This window comes from Thunnus maccoyii, chromosome 20, assembly GCF_910596095.1.
Source record: "Thunnus maccoyii chromosome 20, fThuMac1.1, whole genome shotgun sequence".
In the NCBI taxonomy this organism is placed as follows: Eukaryota; Metazoa; Chordata; class Actinopteri; order Scombriformes; family Scombridae; genus Thunnus; species Thunnus maccoyii.
In genome coordinates, this window is record NC_056552.1 from 10,559,465 (window position 1) to 10,575,984 (window position 16,520).

Genomic DNA, 16,520 nt, shown 5'->3' on the forward strand with positions numbered 1-16,520 from the left:
CAGTGATGCATAAAAAAATCCATCACTAGTTTGGGAGTGGAGTTCACTTCCATTAAAAGTCTCTCTTGCTCCGGCGTTGTTGATAAGACTATGTTCTGTTCAGTTTCACTCGCGCTACAGGCGATAGTCTGATGATCACACATTGCTTTTCATGCTTTCTGTTGATATGTTTTTCATCTCTCCTTCTGCAATTCATGCAGTCCCATCTATTCCTATCCATCAGTATCCCACTGCTCGCCCGGCCTCCAAACTTTCTATGTCATGTGCAATGAGTGTTCGGGTAGAGGTAGGTAGGTGGACACACAGGTAGCCTGTGAATGACATGATTGGACGGGTTTATTACAGGCCTGCGCCAACAACAATTCCTGGATTTTTTTTCTTTTTTATTATCAGAGCATTTGATTTATAGATTGCTGTCAGGATGTACAGAGGACTTCAACAAATATAACAAAAAAAAATGCTTCTAAAATACATTACCTACCCAAGCTTTAAAACAATATCTCCCCGTCCCTCTCCGCTCTCTGTGACGGTCAGTTTTTCACTCTGCCTTTGAGTGAAGCCGTTCAGAGCAAGTATAATCACGTTTGATTTCTGACGTGGTCAGACAGCATGTCGAAAGAACCGGTTCTGAGCGACCATAAATCAGCACAGAACGGCTGTCAGCAGGTGTTCTGTATCCTTGCGGGAAACAGAAAAATTGTTTTGCTTTTCCACTGCAGCACAACTAAACTGTTTCAGTTATAGTTTCCACTGCAGCACAGCTAAACTGTTTCAGTTATAGTTATGACCAATGAGCCATTGTTGGATGTTTACATTTTTCAAAATAAAAAGGACCTTACCTTTTTTGTTCCCCCCTGCTGTGCAGAAACTGTAGCGCACCATGACTGTCTGATTAACCAAGACTGACTGACTGAAGAGATCTGCATGTACTTAAAGACCAGGAGACGACATGACTATATAATACATTTGACCGTATAAATCTACTGTATCTCAAGTCAGAGCTCTTTCATTTTGAAGCATCACCTCTTGACAATACACTGTGAATTAAATTCAGTTTTCTAGAAGGAAGATAATCATTTCCAGTGAAAATGTTGCCGAATCGATATGTTTTTGAGACTCGAGCTGTAATGGCGAAGCTGTTCTTACTTGGGCTTGGATTTGGCTCCATTTTAAACGCAAAATGTTTATTAACAAGCCTTTAGAGGCCATGATGCCTTTGAGGACATTACTGGAGTGAGAAACCAGTGTACCCTTGTCTGACATCACCCTGGTGTATGCGATCGTAGGACAAATGTGAGCTGAGTGAGGTGCTGTTGCAGGTGTTTACTATGTTTTCTTGAGGAGCGCTGCTGCTGGTGAGGCGGAGCTGGCTGCGGTGAGCTCTGCTGCAGGAGCTGACAGGTATTCTTCCGGGATCTGCCAAGTGCTGTTAGGACTGTTAGGATAAAAGGAACAATGTTGGCCCAAAGGGGGCGAGGAGCGGCAGCAGGACCCGGCGATTCTACTGCATCTCCACACTGTCTGCGGACTCCCGAGTAACTCCTTCACCACTGACAATAATGCAAACTGTACGAAAGCCTACCAGTTCAACCTCTTAATAAGGTGACATCGCACTTACAGACTCTGTCTCCCTCTCTCACCTTCCTGACACACAGCCCTGCCTGACTCTGCAGTAGTTAACGAGCATAGTCTTTTCTGCCATCACGACGGTGAAAACCTGTCAAGGGACAATAACATGGACTGTCTATAACCCCTGGTGTGTGCGTGAAGGACATACATGTAAGATGTGACACTTGTGAATAATTCAGTCTGATTAGACCTTCTTACTGACATATTCTACCTTGTCCTGTTACATTGTTTCGTTTAGCATACTCGCTTAATTAACTGACAGTTTAAGTAGCTTGTAGATGAAGTTACGTTATTATCAGTGTTGTCCATGTTAATGTAGGTTATTAAGGACGATGTAGTTGTTAACTGTATATTACTGTTCACTAGAGGAGTGTGTATATTATTGTGTGCTAATGATAGTATTGCTTTCTTGATGTATTGCTGAAATGTTTATTATTCTCCATATCATGATATTCTCTTAATATTTAGGCCTATGTGCTGAACAAGAGAGGTACTTATCTCAATACACAGTGTTCCTAATAGCTATTGTATAACAGAAATAACTGTCACTTTTTTATATTTGGATTTATGTTCAACTCAAGACCATTTATTTCCTTATGGTTTTATTTCAGACCACACATACACCCCCTGCAATACCTGGATGTTCAACTCAGTGTATAGAATTTAAACACACCCTCCTACCACAAAGGATTCTCTGACCAGAATGATTTCCATAGTGTACCATCCCATACCAGTTTACCCATGTTGCACTTCCTCACACACACACACACTAAAAGAAAACAGTGTTTCTGAACAGGGTTCAAAAGCAAGTCACTGAATGTCAATCCAGAATCAAATGTTGTCTTTTCTCTCTACTGTCAACTCTATGATAAAGGCAAGAAATGCCCCAAAATATTTACTTTTGTTTACCAAAAAAAATGACTTCTATACTTTCCTTCAGGATATATTAGACTATAAAATGTCAGGAAACGCTGTGAAAATTCACATCATCACAATTTCCGAGAGACCACGGAGTCGTCTTCGAATGTCTTGTTTTGTCTGACAAATTTTCCAAAACCCGTAGTTATTAGAAATTATAGAAAACAGAAAGCTTCCAATTTGATGAGCTGGAACCAGCAGTTTACCTCGATAAATGACTTACACACAATTATCAAAATTGTTGAAAACTGACTAATCAATTACTTATTTCCGCACTAATCCCGACCTATTACGAGGTGGGTGAGACTGTCACGTACGAGCTTATATCAGTTTCTAAGGGTGGGAAGTGTGTCAGGGCTTCCTATTCATTGTCACAAACTGAGTGTGAACAAAAACCCATTAGCGGGAGATAATCGTCTGAATAAACTCCCACTGTTCACAATAATACTGAGGTGTCCTTGTATCAGAATAGATGACAAAACAAAAAAAGGCGAAAACGACGGTATCAGCAATATACTAACAATGCTGAAAATACTCAGGATGTGATTCAGAGCTTATACGATTGTTTAAGGGAGTCTCGAGATATTTCAGTGACTGTGAAATTACATTAATTCCCATTTTCCTTAATTATTTTCTGCTCTTGAGAAATGAAGATCATTTCCAAAACACTAACAGAAATGAAAGCCTTTAAGTATGTTATTAAAATACACAGCAATGTGGTCTACTAGGATTTGGTTGAGATATTGTACCACATTTTCTCTGTCAGTGGCATACACAAGTGAAAAGAAGACAATCAACTATACAGCATGTTTGTAACACCCAGATGGAGAAAGAGCTTTGTCAGTGACGCACAAAGCAGGGAAAACATGATAATTAATTTCAAGTCCCTCTCTAATAGGGTTTAATGAGAGTTTTAGGCGTTCAGACTGAAGCCTGATGGTTCTAATTTAGAGGCGAATGCAGACAGTGAACCAAGGATTGTGAAATACCAACAAAAATCACCCTGTTTCCTCTTAAACCAATTATATACAACAGCCTCTTAGCTTTATCTGCTGTTGGAAAAGTGGAGACAATGCTATTGTAATTAACCTGAAATTAATACCACGGCATCTAGGCTGGGAGAGAGGAAAGCCCCAGGTGTCTCTCGCTCCCTCTCTCTCTCTCTCTCACACAGGCAGGACCAGACTTTTCCTCCCTCTGACTGGAATCAAGCAGGAAATGCCACTTTGAGATATTACTGTATCACAATAGATGGGGCCTTTCCATAGCCCAGAAGGAAATGCTGATGCTTTTCATGACTGCAGGAAGAGTAACAATACCTCATTAAAAGAAAAAAAACGGACAAACAGAGAAACTGAACAGTATAAAACTATTGTAGTGTACAGCAGAGGAAGTAGGTGGGTTTAGGGGGCATGTAGAGAGAAGTAAGGTAAAGAGGAGGAGCAGGTGGAGAAAACTACTCCGTGCCAGATCTAGATGCCAACAGCAGTAATATATTTTGGCAGAACTTCCTGCCAATGCGCCCCGGCTCCGACGTAGGCCTTGGGGTGCAATCTAACGTAGGCCCGATAACTCAGATTCCATTGCCTCCGCAGAGCAGAGTTATTCCTTTAATTGAAAATCATCTTCCCGATACAACAGGGAGAGAGAGAGAGAGAGCGGAACCTAGCTCATTACGGAGCGCCGAGCGAGGCGTCTCGTACGGTTTCTGACACCGCGGTCTCTGGTGTGGGTCGCCGTGGTTCACGAGCATCCGCGCCGGCTCTGCAAAGCAAACCTGTGTGTGCACTTTGCATACATATCTCATGATGTTTAGATTGAGGAATAACAACCTTTGAAACACTTTCTCTATGAGTCATCCATTCAACAGGCAGATTGTTTAAAACAAAAATGATACTCAAGACTCGGGTGCAGGCGAGATTTACTTTTTTTTTCTACATATTATCAATTAACTAATATGATAAATCATCTTTTGTTAAACACTGGGAAGAGATCACAGGGTTTTATTTATTCCATCTATACACCCATAAGCGGCACAGGGAACAAAACTGGCAGAATCTACACAGATTAGCCTTTTGCACAGCAAGAAGTAGCTAATTATTTCCTGCCCTGTGTTACATCTCTTGTGATAGGAATGCTAATGAGTGCATAATTACCTTCAAATATTTGAAGAAACTTCAATTGACTCAGCAAGTTTACTTTGAAACCTCCTTGGTGGCGCTTTGCCAAAAAAAGTGACTTTATTGACAAGCATGTGGTCTAGTTCGTGACCTTTATCAGGTGTATCTGTTGCATCTACCATATTAGTGCAGCATGAAAGCAAAACATACATGTGCAACAGGAAATGCTTCGGACCACCTATTCATCCTGTTATTTATAAACACTTAGACTGTGTTTTATTCAAGCAGAAGTCACACTGTCAGCAACGAGAGAGCAGCGTGGCATCGACACTCTGAAACGTCCTACAGAAAAAGAAGAAGGTCCAGAAGATCTGTAATAATGTTAGGAAAGGTTGCCTGCAGTCACCCAGTGCCTCTAACTGCCAGCATCAAACTGCCAATCTGTCTTCATAGCCAGACGCAGGCGTTCTCACACAGTGAGGAACGTTCAAAAAGACAACTGGTAAACGAGCAGATATGGCAGAGACTGCAACTTTGCACTTGGCTCTAATTTAGCTGAGGAAAATATTTCTTAATATTAGCTAAGTATACCTGCTCTACTTTAGATCATGCACACCTCTGAAATGTTCTGTGTTTAATTGCTGGAACAGATGAAGGCAATTAACTTTTAGTATAATCCACTGAACCTCTTTGCCATGCAGGTCGACTGGTTTAGTCATCCAGAGAAAACAAAGATCCAACAATTCATTTGGCCTCGACGTCCTAAATGAACTTCCACTCTGCTCTCTCCGTGATTGCAAAGAAGACCATGTACTTTTTTAAAAAAAGAGCACATAGTGTACCAGCCATTGACAACATTATCATTTTGGCCTATTGAAATGTGTGGTTGATAAGTGGACTTATTGTAGTAACAAAGCATGGTAGTGTGAACCTGAGCTCCAAATTAATGGCTGGACACATTTGCCGGCTGGACGGCTCCTGACAACTGCGAATGCACCTTAATTCTTTCGCTTTTTAAACAAAGCAACGGTGTAATCAGTTCAGATGAATTGTCATTTGATCTACAACACTGCAATCTACAAATGACAAAAGTGTGCAAATACATAAGTGTGACTGGAATGGTACTTTCCTCATATGTGCAATTATTAACACCTTCACTAACTCTCATGAGCTGTTATATTTCATAACTTCATTTGAGTAGCACAAACCAACCGTGAACTCTCTCAAACCATGTGACCTGCAATTTGCAGCAAAACCAAACTGTATGCATCTAATGTATTTATAGTATTAGTTACTTCTGTTGCAATGCCTGCAGAGCCTTGTGTGTACTTTCAGTATCTCATAGGTTACGTGGCTGCTAGAAGGGGGACTGCTTGTGGTTTCAGAAATGACTGTTACGCATTCGATTTCAGGAACAGGGCTGATATTTTTAACAATTACTTCTGAAACATGCTACTTCGCACGCCACTCTGCAAAATAAATAGAAGTTAAATCTTCAGCATTTCGATGTAATTTGGCTAACTTAACGACAGCAGATAAAATACCCATCACTACTAATCATAATGAGAATAATCGTTAGTTGCAGCCCTATAGTTCACTTTCCCATGTGATGGTCTAACAAGCTATTCATTGGATTTTTGTGTAAAACCTTTCTGCAGACCTGCTTTGATTTTTACTGCGAAATCCTTGACAAGTGCATCACTTTAATTGACTCGGTCGTATCAGCGCACATACAGAAAAAAAAGCTCAAATTTTGAAGTTCAGGTAGAAAATGTGATGCCTAAATGAGAATGATGAATTTATTTCATGTCTCCACAATCTGTCTTTTTTTTTTTTTTTTTTTTGTCATGTGTCAGCTACAGCGGTGAGACAACTTCATCTAAATCCCTAAAGGTTGACAGAGTAGAGCTGCCACTCACTGAAATCTAAAACTGCCTCCGGGGCCGACCGACATCGGAGCTGCAAGGCTCTGACTTTATCAAGTATTTAGCCAGAAACAAACACACACACACACACACACACGCACACACACATACACATACACACACACACACACACTCACACAAAAGGCCATTTCATCAAATGCCAGCCATTCTGAAAGGCTGTCTCTTGCTGCACGTGGCAATCCCTAACCCGTCTGCATCCACAATCAATGACTGACACCTCCATTACAAGTCCCCAAAACACCCCGTGGGACAAATGCAATATTAATATGGACTGAAGCTAATATTAACATTGACATTTTTATAACCTAAATAGCCTCAAGAGATGTTGAGCCCTCTGATTTCTATTATGCATAAATCTCATTCTCTGGGATTAAAAGACTAAAAAAAAAAACAGTATAATGATTGGAAAACGTAACTCTTGGGAAGTTTACTTACGCAAAATAAACATGTTGTAACCATTTTCAGTAGAGAACGTTCTCCATCTTATGAGACTTTAATAACAGCTTGCGCTTTGATGCCGTTGGCGCTCGTCTTTAAAGTTGTGCATACACCCCGAGTCTTACCTGCTTACAGCTACACTCTCTCTTCTGGAGGTACTTGGGGAAGTGAGTTTTCCCAGGGAGACAGTCCTTTTAGCCCGTGCTTGACCCACAGAAACAAGACAGGTCGTCCAGTGTCAGCTCACCCACTGGCAGCCTGGCACAGCCTCAGCTCAGCTGCAAGCTCATCACTCTGGTAGAATAAAGCCTCAGCCAGAGCAGTCAGCTGGATGTTAAGAATACGCAATACAGACTGAGTTCATAGTCTTCGTTTCAGTGCCAATTCTGTCCTCTGGTTTTTATTTCAAGACTTCCACAAAGCAATTCCTCTGATAATTAAAAAAAAAAAAGAAAACACTCATAAGAAAAAAAATAATTCCTAATGTTTATGGTTTATGGAGTGTTATCTTAACTGAATAAATATTACAAGTTTTACAAGAACAGGACAAATAAAACTTTAAATAAAACTTAACAGGGAGGATGACAGCTTGTGAGCTTTACCCTTCGATTTGAGTTGAGCTGTTAATGTTTGTAACTGTACGTGAAAATTATGTTCAAGTAGAGCTTTTGGTGTTTTCTTTCCGCAGAGATTTATTGTTTCATGGTGATCAGCTCCTTTCACACCTACTGACAACTCTGACTGATCACGCCATCAAACTATCTGGCCTCATTTCTGACAAATGCATGCTAATAGTCAAATATTTGTCCCAGTAGTCATTTTTGCCACAGTAAGTTCACCAGTGACTTCATCAGCTATGTTAACTGGCTGGCCTGCCCTAATCCAACATGACAGTTGAAAGGTTCCCCTATATTATTTTCATCCAAGCTGAATCTAAATTATGTAATAACACATGTCTACGTCGGTGATCTTTGTTTCACACTGACATGTTACACACCATTAGCCATCTGTCAAGCTGGCAAAAGCAGCACAGCGGGACTCTTTTCAGACAATGCCCAGGCTGCTTGGCATGGCCACAATCAATACGGAGGATCCTGGAAGCCTCCCGCCTGTGCAGCTGAGCAACAGGAACGACCCACATCAGTCACTCGCATATAAAGCGACATCATACATGATCAACCCGGGTAGTTGTGTGTGTGTGTGTGTGTGTGTGTGTGTGCTTTCTTCTTCTTGTCTCGCTGCCTTTGACAAACTGCCAAGAAGGAATGTCACAGCCTATTGTAATTGTCATGAAGGTCCAGGCGCGCAAGCTCACGCCTACATGCGTCAACTTTCACTACAAAGATGCTCTGTCAAAATCAAACCGTGTCACTGTCTGCTACCATCACCGTCCAGGAAACCACAGAAGAAGTTGCTACACAACCTTGACTCTTTCGATAGTTTAGCTGCAAAAAAAAAGCAAAAACTTTACTGGTGATTCCATGATGATCACATCTGTCGGCGGCGACCAGACTCTCTTGAAGTTACAGTATGAACAAAAATAGCTGAGAACAACGATGAGGAATAAAAAGTCCTGGGTGATTTCACAGGGTGTTGACTCATATCTGATTCATAACATTCAATTTTAGGGCATTCCAGACTTACTTGTTCCTTGTCACTGAAGCAGCTACACTTTTTGTTGTGAAAATGTTTCTAGCAACCACTCTTATTAATACAGGTTGAACTACATTATAATTAGTCGTTAGAGGCTAATTTTCACCGGTGTAGATCCAGGGTTAACTTCACCGCCTCTTTCTTTCACCTCGACCTTTCATATGACAGCGACACTTAAAAACAAGATGTAAAAGTGTTTCTGCTTTTCCTCGCTGGTGAGCCAAGAAGGGAATAGTGTGGAACCTCTTAGCTATGCACTGATTAAATAGGCCAGCTGTCATTTGTCTTAGCCGCCATCTCACAGCAAGCCATTGGGAGCTGTACTATTAGAATTGCCTCATCAAGCAGCGTGGCCCATAGTTAATATATAATTCCCTTTCAGAATGAATAATAACAAAGTCATACTGACCTCCAAAGAGAGAAGAGGAGGATGATGGCCAAAGTTTTGACTAAGTGACAAAGTCTAATGAATACCAATGAATAGTAAATGATCAATGCATTTGAATCCCTGAATAATTTTGTGCAAAAAAAAAAAAAAAAGGTTTGTATACTCATATCATAACAAATACCAAATGTGACACATGAGGGGGGACTTTACCGTACCTAGGCTAGGTATAAATCACAAGCTTTAGCACTCAGCTAGCTCAAATTTTGATGTAACTGGCACCTGACATGTGACAATGCATTAAGTCAGAAACACAAATTTCAGCAGGAAGAGGACAGAAAGAGGAAGACGTTTTGGATAAAACTGTGGGGGTGCTGGGGTGGGGGTGGGGGGGGGGGCTCGAGCAGGATGAGGTCCCAGGTGGAGGATGTGCTCAGCATTCCGTACGCAGACGAAAACAAATAATCCAAAAAACCACGATGCAGCAACTCATAGAATTGAAAATAATGGTGTTAGTTTAGCCTTCAAGCTCCAGGTGATCGCTCGAGAGAGTTGCACACTTCTCTCACAGTCGGTGCTTATTAAAAACACATTCTTGCTCTCAAACATAACCACACACACATATTGGTCACTCCACCGAAAGGACGTGTGAAGCAAAAAAAAACCCCAAAAACATATCACTCTGCGGCTCTGTGCATTGTTTAATTCGATCACCTCCCTCTGCAGCGAAAGGGGAGCAAGTTTCTGTTTGTACAGTTTTATTTATGAGCGAAAGTGGCCGGGCTGAGCATAAACAGCACCTGGTTCTAACATAGACCAAATAGAGATGAAACTGTTTATTACGCTACTGACAAGATAAAAAACACACACAAAAAAAATCACCCCTCTTCTGCTTGATCTCCTTCCTTCTCCTGGCTCCTTCCTATTAATCAGCTGCTTTATTTCACTCCAGTAAAAGCTCTCCGTCTCCACTTTGGTCCACTCAGCTTTTTTTTTTCTTGGACAAAGTTTGAAAGTCGGCAGAGAGATCAGACGCCTTGTTCTAAAACTCAAATGTTTAGTTAACATTGTTTAATGCAGTTATGTCAGAATTAATAGCGGCAGCATCTAGCACGAGAGCCGCACTTTTTCTCTCGACCTATTTTATTGGGCCTTAAGCGGACGTGAGACGAGGCATTTTTTTGAATGAAATGCAATGAAAACCACTTCTTGCGTATAAAACCAAGAAGTAAACTGATAAAAGGGAATGATTCAAATTTCACTGTCCCATATTTCACACCAAATAGCCTCAGCCCGAGCTGTGAGGGAAGGGTAAAATACGAGGAGGGGAATTTAAAACACATGGTTAGAATTTATGTACTAACCGAGACTGCATTTTAATTGCTACCACATTTGTTAGCTTACTGCACTTGTGGATGGGAGATGGGTTTCTTGGGTGTAGGGTGGGGGCTTCACAAATTACTTATGGCCTCAGTCGAGAGATGACTGCGTCTCTATTTTGTTTGTTCCCGATGTGTCACTCGCTGCTAACCTGTTCCAAATGAGAGCCGTCTAGGGTTGTCTGTCCTGTTTGGATTGCAGTCTTACCACGCACCAGTTTAAAAATATGATTCATAGCCACAGCAGAGCTCAAGTTTTTAGAGCTCAGCGTGTGCATGTGTGTGTTCGTTTGTCCTCTCAGATAAGCTGCGAGTCTGTGATCTGACCTAACAGGAAGAAGCATTTCCTTACTGGCCAAAGCTGCAACTGCGAGCCGGAAAAAAAAAAAAAAAAAGAAAGAAGTCACACTGACCATTTTTTGAATAATCATAGCATTCGCTGTGTTCTGAGCTGGTATTATGTTAAATGACTTAAAGCTAAATTACAAAGTGAGAGCACTGACGAGTGGAAAACATTTCTCATGACAGCGCATGCTCTCAAGGGCAATTTGTGCTGAAGTCTCAACAGCGACGGGTAGATCCAGTAAATAGTCCTGTTGCATAGTATTCCCTGGTTTACTCTCTAGACCCACAACCCTCTGAAGTCTCTCTGGAACAGCAACATCCTGATGAAACAGAATTAATGAGACAACACTTGAAATTAGCATCAAAAAGTATTTCTGGTTAATTCATCACAGAAAAAGGAGACAGCTAAAAAAAAAAAAAAAAATTCCCTGTTAAATCGCTTTTGAGATGCCACGAGAATAACTAGGCTTCAAAACTCCTGATTCCTTTGATTTATACCAGGATGGTTGGCATTTGACAAGAAAAGAACAGTGTTAGGAAATTAGCTCAAGGTCAAGAGAGATTTGGTTTTAACATTTCTTTGACAAACAGATTGCCTTACTCTTCTTTTATGATATGAACACTAGTCAGGCCAAAAGCCAAACACCTCCACTCCCATTTGAAGTCATTTGATAGTTCTTTCAATATATGAACGCCAACATATTCTGTCAAATCAGCTGAGCTAAACCCAGGCTGATAGGCAGCATTCTGATATATGCCAATGGAACCGAAGACATTGTTCGGAGGACAAAGTCGAGCTAATGCCTCAGGGTAACACTTATCCTCAGAAACAATGTAAAAGCAATAAAGTTTGTTGCCTCTCGTGGGATAGGGAGGATTCCAGAGGCGTCGACAACATCAGTTTCCAAAAAATCACGTCAAGGTGCTCAATTACCAAACACTGTCCAATGGGACTGAGTCTTAGAGCGACTCATATTTGTATACTTCGCCGTGACTTCCTGTTACACATAAGAACAGGGAAGGGCAGTCGCTTGTCGTGACAGGTAGAGAGTCTGTAGGTTTCAGTTCTCTTTACAACTGACAAAGCAAATATTGTAATATTTTGGACTGAATTTCTCAGGAACAATGTGTACATCATCAATATGGCAATATTTTAGGGATGACCGTTGGTGATTTGAGAATATATATACACACACACACACAAGAGATTATTTAGAAAGAAAAATCTGCCCATTATTTTCATGATTAATCAATCAGTTGTTTGGTCATCATAAATATTTTAAAAAAAATGTCTGAAAATATAAAATTGCATATCACAGTTTCCTATATCCCAAGGTGACATCTTCAAGTTTTATTTTTTGTCTGATTAGCAGTCTGAAACACAAGAAGTTTGCTGTAATGTAAGACAAGAAAAAGCAGCAAATCTTCACATTTGTGAAGCTAGAAACATTAAATGTTTTAGCTTTAAAAATGACATAATTGATTACCAAAATAGCTGCAGACTGCTGGCTAATCAACAACAAATGAAGAAAAGTAGAGAGCAAAAATGCCAAATAGTGAGGATTTGCTTCTCTGCTCTGTAAATGGAATATATTTGCGTTTTAAAGCATTAGTCGGACAAAACAAGCAATCTGAAGATGCCATCTTGGGCTCGGGACAGTTGAATGGATAATGAAAACAATCTGTAGTGACAGTCTTAATTAGGATGTTACGATAAGGACATCTAGACTTATCACAATATTAATATAAAACTAATATACTTCCAAACTCTAACAACAACAACAACAACCAACCACATGGTCTCCCACAGCAAAGAAATGATTTTCTCACAGATTGGTGTTTTTCAGTCATTACTGTGACACAAATCTAATAAGATTTAATTTCCAACACTGGTTATTAGGGCTGGGTATCATTTAAAAAAATTACAATACCAGTACCCTTAAAGTGATACTGATACTAATAGAGTACTTCATTTGACCTCCTTTTTTTTCTACTTCATTCAACATCCATCATGTGAATGGAAGCATTTAGTTGCATAAAATGCCACCGCTCCTCCCCATCCAAATGACTTTTTCCACAAATACATTATGAAAATGTTCAAATTATTGAAATATTTGTGTACAATGAAGTATTATCAACACAGACTGTATTTGGTTGTAGCTGCTACGGTAGCGGGCCAATCACAGGTCACATTGAATCAAAGAACGCTTGTGGTGATTGGCTGCAAGCAAAACCGCACAAATAGTCATTTTTTTCTAGATCTGGGTACAAAAAGGATCAAATGCAAGTATTGTTTGACTGGAGATGCTTCAATACTACTTGTACTGGTACTGGGTTATTTCAGTCAACAGCTTAAAAAGGTATGCAGTACTGATACCCAGCCCTACTGGTTGTTGTGTTGGAGCTATAGCTACAGTGTAAGGCTTTGCCTCCATATCATTAAAATACAGCGATGTGAATCCAATGGTGCGATAACAAAACCCTTTAATATCACTGCTGTGCTCTATGTAAGAAGACAGTCGCATTTATTATTAATACTGCTATGAAAAGACTAAAAGAGACGGTTTTCCTCCATTCACTAATAAAGCCATGGGGCCATTATGAAAGTAAAATGGTAAGACAAAAGTTTTGCTGAAACAGAAATAGGTCCACAGTGAGCGTTGCCAGCATAAGAGGTCTCACAGAGTGCTCATTAGTGCTACTTGGTCAACACATGATGTATTAAAAGTGCAATGGCTGTGCACCCCACCAATCCTCTACAGCAGTGATGTGGCAGCTGCCTCTCTTTCTCCTAATGACTCATCCACTCTCAAATTCAGCCCCTGTGAGATTTGCTCCGAGATTTTTTGAAGAACTTCGACTTTCAAGAACTCATGGATATTGAAAATATATCGAGGCTATCATTAGCATCTGAATAGTATACTCACACACCCGTACGGCACACAATGATATAGCCAACCAGATTTGCTAAAGAATCAAAATAACCACAGGCTCATATAGCATGGACTGGGATGAAAGCTCATCTAGAAGCTGTAGTCTTAAGGTGCCAATCAAAGCTTTGGTGTAACCTGCTGAACTCATCCATCAGTCAGCATCAGCATCCCTTACGGCTGCAAGCCTTCAGTCCCACTAATGCACACAGCTAAATGCGACACGGTATGCATTCGGAGGGGTACGCTACACATTAAAAAAACAACAATCCGCTGTCCTGAAACCACATTCTTCTGGAAAACATGTGCAATTTGCTACATTGCTGACTGTTCCAGGGGATTCCCAGAGAAAAATTAGGATAAGTTCCACTGTTACACTGTTATTTCTGGTGTTCAAGTATCACACAGTGACTATATTGCACTCATATTTCACACTTCTCATTACAAGTCTATCAGAATTAAAACAACTCATATGACTCTTATGGCTATCACGCTTACATCAGGGTGGTTTATGAGGTTGTTTCCAGTTTCTTTATATGAGAATGCATCAATTAGTCAAGTGATATTACAAGAGAAATTTAAAAAAAAAACCCACTTAATCACGAACTTGTATTATCTGCAGTCATTTCTTTTATTTAAATACATCTAATGCCTCAAGTAATTTGTTTAAAGGTCCTTGGAGCTGAAAAGGCTTATTAGCACCTGAAGAAAATAATGGTACAAGTTGGCAATAAAGTAAGGGATTAAAACATGATCTAAATATTAATTAACATTCATGTCAGTTTTACAGTAGCACACAGAGTATATGTTAGCATTGCAGCATTTTTTTTCCAAGTGAACCCATCAATATAACAGTTACACTAGTAACACACTTTTTTTTTTGGTATTCAGGAAAGAGTGGAAGCTAAACGGGACAGCGTTCTCAGGCCAGGACGCTTGGTTTCAACCACTATGAGGAAGTGACAATAAATAACCAACAACAAAAGGTTTCCCGGTGTGTGGAGATGCAGAAGTCAACACAAACAACCCACTAAAACACATAGTTACAAGTCATGCGTAGCCTGTTACTAGCTGGTTACTTTGTAGCGGAGGCCCCATAACACATAACACAGGAAACGGCACTGCAACTAGGCGCGCCTCTAACAATTCCCAATCCACACATACACACACACGCACACACACACACACATACACAGTCCTCTTCCTCACAAAAGACACACATTCCTTGTTTTGCATTTCACGTAAACTAGCTGGCAAGTTCCCCACACATGAGACTGGCATTCCGTCCAGTATAGGCAAATTTGACCCATCAATCCCAGCAACACGAGAAACAATACAGCCGGTCGCTTTCTAATCACAATCCTTCCCAAACTTGTGCAATCTGAGAGCAGAGAGCTAGGACGAGCTAACGATGGAGCATGCAAGTTTTCTTACGTACCAACACCATACTTTTCCTTCTTGGTGGGCACCCAGCGAGACATTCTCAGTGTCGAGGCTTCCCCGAGTTGTCGTTTCGCCTGTTGGAAAAAAGCTCCGGATGCGACCTCTTATTGTAAATGTACTTTTTTTTTCAGTTTTCTCTGAGCTTTGGGGAGCTACTCCGAGCAGCCATTTTCCAACAGTGACAGGACGCTCCGCAAGGGGGAGGAAGGGAACACAACTTTTTCACCCTGTAGGCGTCCTGCAAAACTTCCACTGGTGTTTATACTGAGGCGGAAACTGCTCAATGACTGGTGAAAAAATGTTATATGGAATATTAATTGTCTCCACATTCATCTGCAGCAGCGTATTTAGACATAAAGTAGTGATTCATCAAACGTAGACTCTCATTTTGTCATCACAATAACCGATACGCGAAGATAAATATTTTATAGAGAACAATGTATGCTCTTAAATTAACCTCTTTCTCATTTATCACTTTTATTGTAAGCCTAGCCTACTATCAATTTCAATAAAAATGTATGGCTAATTGTTTGGTGTGGTATTCAGGTAATTACAAGCTTGCAAAAAAAATCACAACACACAAAACGAATAAAAATACAGATGTCCAAAAGAATTAGGATTAATATATAAGAGGATAGATATGAAATAAAGTACTAAACTATATTAATTATACTAATTGCAATGGCAGGCAAACATAGAGATATGGAAAAGACAGAAAATGGATGCACATGAATAAAAAGTAAGGAGGGTTTTGAATGTAGTGAATGAATTTGTTATCATTTGGATACAGATGCCATGTATTTGTATTTTAATAGCACTGTGAGAAACAATACTTGTAATTTGTGGAGTTTTCTGCCTTAAATACTTAAATAAATAAATAAAAAAGACCACACTAACGACAAGTGCTGTCTCATTTTGTTTTACAGCCATAAATATCCTTATTTCATATACAGTATGTGTCCTATGATGATTTTCCGCTTTATGGTAAAACAGACACAAATGCACACAGATATTGTTCCTCTTGGCTAAACCACAGAATTAGAATACATATCATGCATGTTCATTTCCTTCCTTCAGTGTCCCTAATGGTGAAGCTATAGGAGCCTAAACGATCCTGTTGTTCTGAGCAGCAATGTGTTGAACTAATAAGATTTATCCCTCAGAGCTGCAGGTACTAAAAGGCATCAGAGAGATGCACCTGGTGCACTAGCGTAAATGTGTTCATCTTTATTTATCTTGTTTAAACAAATGTTTTAGAGAAGTACATCTTTTAGAGAAGTCTCTCAAATATATGACCCCATGCCCTCCTTTGCTCTCATCTCCTCCATAAATGT

General features: G+C 40.1%; 1 protein-coding gene across 2 annotated transcripts in view; it reads right to left on the minus strand.

The window, feature by feature from the left end:
- Window positions 1–15,872, minus strand: part of dock1 (dedicator of cytokinesis 1) — a 186,024-nt gene extending 170,152 nt beyond the window's left edge. Inside the window, exon 1 of one of the 2 annotated variants that reach the window (XM_042396800.1) lies at window positions 15,182–15,872. In XM_042396800.1, the coding sequence (XP_042252734.1) occupies window positions 15,182–15,224 (43 nt within the window). In that variant the 5' untranslated portion in view covers window positions 15,225–15,872. The remainder of the gene's footprint in view (window positions 1–15,181) is intronic. The other variant, XM_042396802.1, reaches the window with a different exon arrangement.
- Between the last annotated feature and the right edge of the window lie 648 nt (window positions 15,873–16,520).